At 42.2% G+C, this 11,036-nt stretch overlaps 1 protein-coding gene across 1 annotated transcript; it reads right to left on the bottom strand.

The window, feature by feature from the left end:
* Window positions 1-402: 402 nt before the first annotated feature.
* On the bottom strand, window positions 403-9,498 carry CDK1 (cyclin dependent kinase 1). The gene is made up of 8 exons (XM_014882341.2): window positions 9,418-9,498; window positions 8,525-8,575; window positions 6,991-7,147; window positions 5,804-5,927; window positions 5,270-5,440; window positions 4,569-4,732; window positions 4,311-4,452; window positions 403-1,281 (listed from the first exon to the last, which is right to left on the bottom strand). The coding sequence occupies exons 2-8, from the start codon at window positions 8,559-8,561 to the stop codon at window positions 1,168-1,170; spliced, it is 909 nt and encodes a 302-aa protein (XP_014737827.1). The 5' UTR covers window positions 8,562-8,575; window positions 9,418-9,498; the 3' UTR covers window positions 403-1,167.
* Between the last annotated feature and the right edge of the window lie 1,538 nt (window positions 9,499-11,036).

Here is an 11,036-nt window from a genome sequence, read left to right on the forward strand (position 1 = left end):
GTGGTAGTTTGCAGAGAACAGTGGTAACACCCCAAGTGGTGTTTATCTCTCACCATGCTGCTTGTTAAAAAAAGCTGGATCTAACACTTTCAGCTACTCATGGACATAATAAATATGATGAACTGGATGGATGTCATCATCTCCACTGCTTTTAGTGTCCAGATTCAGCCCCTACAGGGCTCCCTACAAACCTCACTGTATGGAATTAGTATCAGTGCTTTCACACCTGATTTAGCAATCTAAATACTTTCAATACTATTCCCTACTGTGCTGCAACAAGGAAAGGAGCACTGCAATGCCTAGAACCAATAAAATTTAGACCAGATGTACACCCCATCCCTACTGCTGTGTCTGAAGGCCAAGAGTGGAGGTAGCAATTGGAAACTAACACACAATCCATTATTAGTACACACATTTGAACTTTATTTGAACTTTTGACAATACTCTCACTTGTTCAGTTAAACACCAGGGAGCTTTAAAAAGCTTCTGCTTTAATTATGGGAAATTCTGTAGCCATGGGGCAGCTCAGTTCGTGATTACAGTTCCTAGGAGTTCACATGCCAACATCCTGGTAAATTCTTGGGCCTCGAAGGTGTAAAAACATAGATGTTTTTGTTAAAAGAAAACATAAAAAAGGGACTTTCCTCAAATAATCAGTTGAAGCTACCTTAAAATCAGTTTGGCCATCCACACTTTAAGTTGCTGTCTTCAGCATTTCTCACAGTTGATGTCCTGTGGCACAGCACTGGCCATGGTCCACTAAAATTGTAACTGACATGACACTGAAACAACTCAAACTTGAGAATTTCTTATCATATCAGGAACAACCATTAAGTTTGGGTTAGCAGCTTTTTTTGCCAAGTGGTACCTTTCCAGTGCGTTCCAAAGAAAACAAGAGTCCGCCTGTAGAGCAGCCATAGGCCGGAAATAAGTTCAGTCCTTCACTGGGATTAAAGCTTTATTTATAGAAAGTTGACTGCATTAATTGCAGCAATATTTGCATTATATTTGAACTCAGCACTAACAGGTTAATATTTACATTTAGATAACACTTAAACCAAAACAAACTGAATACAGCCAAGCTTAAGAGCAAAAAGACAGACATACAAATTGCAGACTTAAAAGTAATCACAATTATTTCTATTCTGGATGATTTAGTCCAAAGGTCTATTTCTTAATCAGATTAGCAGGAAGAGTGGATTTGTCCAAGTCATCAAAATATGGATGGTTCAAGGCCATTTTGCCAGAAATTCTTTTTGCAGGATCATAAATTAACATTTTCTGAAAGAAAAAAGAAATACATTTACTTCCTCCTGAAATGTGAAGTAAATGTTAGATATTTAACCATAATAACAATAATAATAAAATAACTATAAAGACATTTTCCCCCTGTGCTCTCCTAGTTGGAGGTTATTTCCCCTACAAGTCAGTAGCAGTGCATAACATCTCAGAAAATTAATTCCATTTACCTCCCTGTTCAATAACCAAGCCCATGCCTGTGCCTGGGTATCACATCCAGTGAACTAAATCCAGAACCAGGCACCAAGCAGCAATAATTATCTCAGCTTCTTAGTGAGGGAAATTAATAAGCTTTAGGCTGTTAAAGCCCTAAATGTTTACAAGTTCAAGTGGTCTTAAACTTGTTTTGTTACTGACACTGAAGTAATGTCAAATTGCTTCTGCTCAGACTGGTGACTTTACAATTAAAATAAAGAGAATACTCAGTTTCAAAATCTAAATTGGATTTTGACAACAAGCACGTAGAACTCAAGGAAACAGTTAAAACTTGAGTTTCTTTGCAATAAAATACTTCAATTGAATACCTCAATAAAGGTGATGAGAGCAAAAAGAGGGAGGTGTCACAGACATTAAAATAACCCTCAGAAGTTTCTAAAATGGGAGGACATTTGTTTATCTCGTCATTAAAAAAAGTATAGCTTATATCATACAAGGGGTCAAAAAAGGAATGACGCATTCAACAGTTTTGTACTAGACCCGAAATGAGCAGTCTTATTTCTTCTTACTAAACAACAGACCATTTCAAATTCAAGTAAATCAGGATTCCACCAGCTGCCTCTCCCCTGTCTGCACAAGAAATATGTCTTCCAGAACAAAACTTAATCAGTATTACTCTGCCCAGTATTCAGTCTTGACGTTGAACTCTCTTTACACTTCATTCTTCAGGGAGTCTTCAAAGTAGATTTAAACCACTGAATTTGCATTTATATTCTCTGAAATTCTGCCAAATGCAATGCTGCCTCTAGATTTAACCTAGCATGTCCAATTTTACCTTGTGGCAAGTTCCCATTACACATACCCAGAACAGTGTCCTATAGTTAATTCCGATATCAAAGGTTCTCTCAAAATTGACTCAAAGGGGGAAATTTCTCCAGAAAAGGGATGCTGTGACACAGACTACAGTACCACAAGTGAGAGAATAAGTGAAGGAAACTTCTCTGAGCAGTCTGGAACATTAGTTTTCCTGGCAGCTACTGTGCTGATAATTCAAAGTTTTTGAGGACAGACATCAAGTGCTTTGAAATGCTGGCCATAGAAGTCATTTAGTTTATGAAATTCTTAAACTCATAACCTCACTCATGCAATTTGAATTACACATTTTTGTGTTAAGACATTTTCAAATATAGCTCATTTACATACTGATTTCATCTGCAATAGTCTATAGAAAAAAATTAAACATTAAAACGTTTTCATTGTTCTAGAGCACAAGTGAAGATATGTCAAACTATTCAGTTTTTAAACCCATAATATAACTTCAAAGGCAACAAAGGCTTAAAAGTGCCATAGGAAACTTGAAGAGATTCCAGTCAGGAATACCACTGTCACCAGGCACTAATAGGAAATTAAAATGTCAACATTGATTAAGGCAGAACTGTACAAGATTTTAGAGAATTTAATATGCTTTGAGACTAGAATTATGTTAACACCATAAAGAACTAGTAATTCTTTTTGCCTTTATTAGCAGCAGCCCCAGCCATTAGCTTCACACAGCAAAGCCCCACCTAAGCTCAGATGAACCCTTGGCAGGTCCTTTTGATACAGCTGTTTCAACAAGATTCTCCTGCCTGCTCCATTGATTTTAGTTTGTAAATACAGTCAGCAACAATTCAATCTCAAATTTATTTAATAAAGATACTGCTAGGGGTCTTATCTCTGTAAGACACCTGTGCTGCAAGGTTCAGAGCTATCCAGGTTCAACAAATATTCAGGCTATCAGTGTGAACTGGGACTCTGTCTTCCAAGAAAAACTAAGAAGTTATGATCATTTGAGCTTTTTGGGTAACCCTGCTTCATTCAGAATATTCTGCTGTGTTACCAATATGGGTAATGAACTGCTTTGTAACTGCTTACAGCCATAAACCAGGTACACAGGTACTGCTGTACAAGGGGGTTCTGAAGGGTCAGCTTGTCTTTAGACACACAGAGCACAGCACCCAACCCACACTCCAAATGTAAGTCTGCACTGTACAAATGCAGAACAGCCAAATGACAACCAAAGTACATTATTATACCTCAGGACATCTAAGATCACACCTAATACGTGACCTAAGCTAGCCCACAGTGGCAGCACATGAGATGGAAGAGCACAAAATTGAAAAGATTGATGAAGAGATCTCCAGTTAAAAGCCTGGTGTGGGAGTTTAACTGCCTGGCCACAGAACTGAAGTAAGCTCACATTAGACACAAAGATACCAATTAAAAGTTATACACCACAGCCAAAAATATTTAACTCAACATTTAAGGGCAATTGAGACACACTACAGACAGATTTGAAAAAAGCTTCTTGCCTCAGCTAATCAATACATTCAGCTGTTTTTATCTTTGCTTATTCAGTTAAGACCATCGTGAAAGTTTAACCAAGATGAGCCCACCAAGATTAATTCATATGCTACCATAAAATGAACATTTCCAACTAGCTCTGCAGTCATACAGCCACATCACAACTGGTGCTGGGAGCAGAAAGGGGACAGCTACTTTATAGACAAAAGCCTTCACTTAAACCTCTTTGTAAAGACTTATCCTCACTTTCAAGTTGTACCTGGCTTATTATTATAAAAAAGCTGGGGCATAATTGCTTCATGTGAAAAATGGTCTCGTATTACTTGTGAAAGGAGTGAATGTCACACAAGGTGTCAGTTCTACAAGAATGAAGGCTCATACCACTGCTGATAGCTTGAAGATCTCCATATTTTCCTTCTAGCCATGACTAATTAGTACAGCTTTATGTATTCTGGAGTATTTCAAACAGCCCACTCCATTTCTTAATCAGCAGTTTAGGACAGACTACTTACAGCCAGCAGATCAAGTCCATCTTTATCCAAGTTTTTGACATGTGTTTCAAGGCTGACAGGTTTCCATTTTGGGAATGTGTTTTTGTAGTCTTGAAGGGATTCCACCTCAGGCCATACCTCATTGTTGGGGGTCCCTAAAGCTCTGTGCAAGCATAAGCAAAATATTAAGCAATTTAGTCTGAAATCTGTTATGCGCTATTACACAAAACTGTTGTGTGGTGCCACACAGGTAGCAAGGAAAGGCTCAGCCTTACATACCTGAAGATTCTGAAGATCTGGTCAATCTCTGAATCCCCATGGAAAAGTGGCTTCTTAGTTGCCAGCTCAGCAAATATGGTCCCTATGCTCCAGATATCTACAGGAGTTGAGTAACGAGCAGATCCCAACAACACCTCTGGAGACCTGTACCACAGCGTCACTACCTGTGGAACAAGGAAAGGTAAAGTTTGTGGAATTAGGTCCTTTAATTGCAAGATAAGTGTCTCATTTGTTATTAAGCAGCATTCACAGTTTTTTGATAAAAATAGCCAGTACTATAAATTTTAGTCAAAGTGTTATACTAGTTTCAAACTTCATTTGTAGACAAACCAACTCCATTGCAGTAGCTTCTATTTCAAGAAAAGCAGCTGCCTGCACAACTTCCCTAAGAGCAGAAATCCTTTGGCACCCAGCCACAAAACCCCTCAAACCCAAGTGCTTTGCAAAGCAAAAAAGCCTTTATGAGACCGTGAACAACAAGTTTGGGTCCATCTGACTCACTGTGAGTGGAATTCATAAAATGCTTTGGAACCTTAGAGTGAAACCACAGTCAAAGAGGTGGAAAAGAAAACATAACTTTTTTCATAGTTTTGTTAGCTTATGGCTTGAAAAAACTGATTATTTTTAGCTGTTTCAGAATCAGTTCTTAGCAGGAAGCAAGTACCCAGTATCCAAACCACCAGAATTATGTCTCAACTCACTTCATGAGTGTAGACCCGCACTGGAATTCCAAAGGCTCGGGCCAACCCAAAGTCTGCCAGTTTAATCACCCCCTTGTCATCTATCAGGAGATTCTGAGGTTTCAAGTCTCTGTGCAGAACTCTTCTTGAGTGGCAGAAGACAATACCTTGCAAAATTTGGTACAGATAACTCTAGAAAGGATTAGGTGGGAGGAAAGAAAGAAAGGAGTTACTTTTAGTACATGTCAGTGTCCTGCAACACAAAGGTGTTCCCTTCATTAGCTCTCCCCACAGCAGCAGGAAATGGAGATCCAAAGCATTGCAGATATTGAGTTAATATCAATCAAAAAGCTACATAAATTAATTCTGAAGATTAGTTCAAGGCAGTTTAATCTCAGTAATTAAAATATTTTCAAGTGGCATTTGAAAGCAAAATTCACATTCATTTTATTATCTACAGCTGCTTATTTAACCTTTTATTTCTCCTCAAGGAGTTAATTATACTGAAAATAAGAGCTGCTTATGGCTTATAGGTTAAGATATTGTCCTCATTACCTTAACACGTGAACGCTCCAGATACTGGCCAGATGGAATACTATCCAAGTATTTCTTGAGATCCATGGAAAGGAATTCAAAGACGAGGTACAGTCTTGAATCCTGCATGAGAACATCCTGAAGACTAAAAATTCAGTGTACAGTTACTTCTGCTGCAAAATGCATGAACTCACATTTCCTCTCTCAACAGGGTTACAGGCTGATATTTCCAGGTTCCTATTAAGGAAGTCTTAAGTCTTTAAAGAACAGGCTTAGTGAGTTTTACTGTCATCTGGAAAATTAAATGTTTCTGAAATAGTGTCAAAGTGAGATAAAAGCCTATATGCTTCCTCTTAAACTTATGTTCTCTCAAATCAGACACAGGAGTCTGAAGAAAAAAATACTGTTGATGTTAAAAAAAGCCCCACGTGTGGGTGTTGGTGCCTAGCTTCTGTTTAAAGCTGGCTTGTCACAGCAGAGCCTGAATTACTAGGAGGGTTTAAGGAAATATTTAATAGGAATCTAATAGACACAGCAGGATTTGCACACAATTTTACGCATCTTCTTCATCCTTACTAGAGTGTAGAGGTTCCTAAACCCAAGCATACATACATTGAGACACTACCTGGCTGGAACTTGGCCAGTTTTAAGGCACATTAAAGCTCAAATATTTTGCTGCATCAAAGAGCAAGCAAATATGTTGTGGGGCAGACAGTAGCTGCAATCATTTTTATATGTCAGTTAGTCACTGACAGAAGTTTCGCTCCTAGCTCAGGTGTGCTAGCTATGACAGCATCAAAACACATCTAAATTCCTACTACAGAACAGCAGGGAGGAACATAAGAACACTTAAGTCTAACGGTCTATTCCAAGGTGGTAAATAAACTTTTGAGACTGCCTGAAGTAACAGCTACAGCCAGTTTTCATGAGGTATTCTGCCTGCATTCTCACAAAAACCTCTCTGAAAAGAATTTACAGAAATTTCTAAATTAACAAAAATTTGTTAAATTCCTAGAACGAAAAAAGGCAGCATGAGGAAGGCTTAATTAGAAAACTGGCATAAATATGGAATTTAAACTATTTGCTGCAAAGTTGACACTGTATTAAGCAGAGAGGTTCTCACCTCACTAGATGAGTGAAAATAATTTATGATCTGATGGGACCTAGTGCCCCTCCAAAAGTTTAGCTAAATACCAGTATATGCATACCAGACTATATTGGGATGATTCAGCTCTTTTAATAAAGAAATTTCTCGGATAGCAGTACTTGGAACACCTTCCTCCTCACTTTCTAGACGTATTTTCTTCATTGCAACCACTTGGCCTGTGGTTTTGTGGCGACCTTTATACACAACACCATAGGTACCTGAACAAAAAGACAGTGAAACAAATATAGGAAGTACCAGTTTCAGGTACAAATAACCTATTGCAAACACGAGCTGCTAACATAGGAAAAGTCCTTACAGATGGAGTATTGGTTTAGATTACAAACTACCACTTAGCTGTGGAGTTTAACTGAGCAATATTTTTGCTTGTTTAAAGCATGCCACCCATGAAGTGTAGCATTTGTTAGGATAGGGTACTTAGAAGCCTAAGTGTGAAAGGTGTGGTTATAAAATCAGATATTATTTGAGTTTTAAGCATATTAACTTTCGGGCAAGATCATTATAAAGGATTATGATTTTGCCATTGATACATCATATTAAAATGCTAAATGTTTAGCTGCAAATGGAAGTAGTACTCCTTCTGCAGTCTGAGATCCAGCCATCCATGAGTGTGAGCTGTAGAAATACCTCTGGCACAATCCTCAGTGCAAGAGAGAGGCTAGTGCTGTTGGTCTCAGCAGAAGCTGAAATCGGAACCAATAGTAAATCTCAAATCAATCCATCTTAAGCATCAGTGTTCACAGACGTAGAACCCTCAAACCAAGGCAGTGTAAGCCTTCTCTTTTTACCCTTCTTGAAGCATTAATACCTCACATGAAGCCCAAACTAGTTTATTTCAGAAAGATTAATGCATAAAGCTTTGTTGCAAGATCCAAACACACCTTTTGCTATTGCCTCAAAGTGTGCAATCTCAGAGCAACGTACTTCGAATTTTCAAGTCTACATAAGGCTAGAGCCTTATGGAGCGTGTTACAAAACACACTGACTTCTACAGTTAACACAGGCTAGATTTCCAGTAACAGGGGGTTGTGACTAACATCTGCATTGAAGCCATCTTCTTAGTGCTTCAATGTAAAGTAATTGTTAAAATTCACTTCTCTACAAAGTTTTACCATCTTACTTTCCCTTAACACCTGCACTGCCCATATATAATCAGAGAACAATCCAGAAAATCCTATTCCCTAACAGGAGCTCCAAGCAAAACAACACACTGCACAACTTCAGGGGCAACTGGTAAGTTCATACTCAGAGGAACTGAGGAGCTTCCTAAACTGTAAACCGGTTTCAGGACTCAAAACATATTTTTTCTCCCTTTTGGAGGAATGTTACACCATTAGCCATGAAGGCAGACACTTTTCAACACTGGTAAGTTGTTTTAAAAAAGACCACATCGCTTTCAAAAAAGGGGGCAGGCTGAAAGCTTTTACAGATATAGACAACTAGCACAGTAATTAAGCCACGGGCTTATTTAGCCACTTGGTTGAATCTCAGTAATTCCAGTAACAGAGTACACAGAGCTTCTGCGACACGTCATAGATCAGACTATAGAGTTTAAAAGCTCACTGTTCCCTACTTACCTTCCCCAATCTTCTCTATTTTTGTGTAATCATCCATTGCTGTGCTTATCCCTGAAACGGACAGGAAAAAGAAACAGAAAATGAGGGCGAACAGTTGCTGTCCTGAACTTATGCCAACTCTTTAGAAGCGAGTTGTGCCTCACATAATTAAGATGTAATGCAAAACACATAACTGTTCTCATCAGCAAAAACACAGAACATATTTATTCAGAACTCCAGCTAGAAAAACTACACCACAAAGTACAAGTGGGCAATAATTCCAAAGAGGAAAAAAAAAATTTTAAAATCTTTGAAAAAAGCTCCTCCAGGGAACTGAAAAAAAGTGCACCCTACTCATCATTTTTACCTAACTACTCACTCAAGAGGAATAAACTAGAAACAGATAGGAAGGCCACTATGTAAAAATCCGGGAACCGGGTGTTTGCCAAGCCAGGGCACACTGGCTTAGAGCGTCAGGAGGCGAGTGCCTCGCGTAGCCCGCGGGGAAGGACGCAGAGGCAGCAGCCGGGACTGGCACTCCACACCTCCCTCGCTGCTCCGGACCAACACCAGCATCGAGGGGGTTACCGACACCGAGCAGATTCGAGTTACCTACGGTTCCGGGAGGCTGCCGGCTCCGGCCAGGGCGGGCAGCGCCCACTCGCCGCGCAGGCCCCGCTCGGCACACCCCAGCCCCTGCCCCGCTCCCGACGGCCCGAGGCGCTCCCCCACTCCCTGCCCGGCTCTCCAGGGCGCTCCCCTCCGCAGACCGGGAAGGGCCGGGCGGCCGCGCTGTCCCCCCGGGGTGGGGAGTAGGACCCCGCACGGGCTCGGGAGCGCGCATCCCTCTCCCCCGGCTGCCCCTGCCCCTCACGCGGCCGCACGCATCAACGGCCCCACCGCGCGCCCCTCACCTGCGGAGCCGCTGCGCGCGCGCCGCACAAGCCGCCGCCGCCACCGCACAGGCACGTCCGCAGCGCCGCGCGAGCTGGAGGCGGGGCCGCCGCGCATTCGAACCGGCCGCCCGGCCGTGCTCCGCCAATGGCGCCGAGCCGGGCCCGTTCAAAGCGACCAATCAGCGCGCTCCGCGCCAAAGTGAGGCCCAAAGGGCGGCTTTCGGCTCTGCGAGGGGGAAAAATATAGAGAAATGCTACACGGCCGGGCGCTGCAAGATGAGGATGCACCGGATGTCCCTATGGTTCACGGACGGCGCGAGTGGAGGCAGTCTGGCAGGGAGGGTGGGTGGGTGGGTCGTTGCGCGTAGCCCTAAGCCGGTGATACGGGGACCGCGCCACTGGGCGGACTGGTCAGCATCCCAGAATCACGGAATGGGTCAGGCTGCAAGGGGCACCTGTGGATCACCTGGTCCCATCTCTCTACTCATGCAGGGCCATCCCAGAGTGCATGGCACAGGATCGCGTCTAGATGGTTCTGGAATATCTCCAGCGATCCTCTCTGGACAATCTGCCTCCCAGTGCTCGGTCAGCGCGCAGTAAAATTCTTCTTCGTGTTCTGGTGGAACTCCTGGGCGTTACTTCCTGCCATTCTTGTGCTATTGCCGGTCCTAAGGAGCAGCACCCAGTCCCTGCTCTGAGCCTTGCCTGCAGACAGGGACGATGTTCCCTCTCAGCTGTCTCTGCTCCAGGCTGAATAGTCCCGGTTCCTTCAGCCTTTCCTCCTTGGAGAGATGCTCCAGTTGCTTGATCAACTTTTTATCTCTTCACAGGACCCTGGGTCACTGGAATAACACTTGGAGCTGTTGGAATGGTTTGGGGAGTATAATTGTGTTTGGACCAGGCTAGCATTTGGCTGCAGCTTCTCCTTTTAATCAAGTCTGTTAGGTTTGGATGCTATGGCTGGCCAGAGCATAAATTCGCTATTTTTGGCTGCATGGGTGCTGATCTGGGAACTGCTGCTGCAGCCCTGGGAGCTGCTTTTAAGGTATATGCTTTAATGGAGGGTCATTGGGTAACTTAATTCCCCAGAAGCTGAAACATGTGTCTGTAGGCAAATTTAAGTTCTGCATCCCTCCTCCCAGATTAAAAAAGATTAGTCGCTATGCTATCCCAGTTTGTGGAAGAAGGGCTGGGGACATAATTAGAGAGGCACCTGTGGGCCCTGCTCAGCGAATGTTCTGCCACCCACAGCCTTCCTCCACTGGTACCCAGGAAAGTGGTACTACAGTACACGAGTTAACAAAAAGCCCGGGAAAATACTACTCCAAAAAAATTTTGTTACTGAGAAACTGAAATGCTAAATAGATTAGCAAAAGTCATGTGTTTTTAGTTTTACAAGTCGTTCCCATGCAGTACAGTTCCACTGTGGATTCTGTGGTGCTGTGACCCACTCTAGCAGCAATTTATCATTCGCACTGACAGTCCTGGACCAACAACTCCTGTGGAAACCTACAATCCCTGCAGGGGTGAGCCACAGGCACCACTTCACACTGCTGATGTTATTTCCTTTTTAAATTACTTCATTGCACTGGTTTACAACATTCTCGAAGGATGGCTTTGCTGCTTATCCTAAATGT

The sequence above is a fragment of the Sturnus vulgaris genome, chromosome 8 (assembly GCF_052056855.1).
Source record: "Sturnus vulgaris isolate bStuVul1 chromosome 8, bStuVul1.hap1, whole genome shotgun sequence".
NCBI lineage: Eukaryota > Metazoa > Chordata > Aves > Passeriformes > Sturnidae > Sturnus > Sturnus vulgaris.

Excerpts from the sequence above, each read along its gene's own strand:
- CDK1 (XM_014882341.2), bottom strand. The coding sequence starts at position 8,561 with ATGGATGATTACACAAAAATAGAGAAGATTGGGGAAG. Across the intron at positions 5,928-6,990 it reads AATCATCCCAATATAGTCTG|TCTTCAGGATGTTCTCATGC; the intron begins GTATGCATATAC and ends CTGAATTTTTAG. Across the intron at positions 5,441-5,803 it reads TGGAGCGTTCACGTGTTAAG|AGTTATCTGTACCAAATTTT; the intron begins GTAATGAGGACA and ends AATCCTTTCTAG.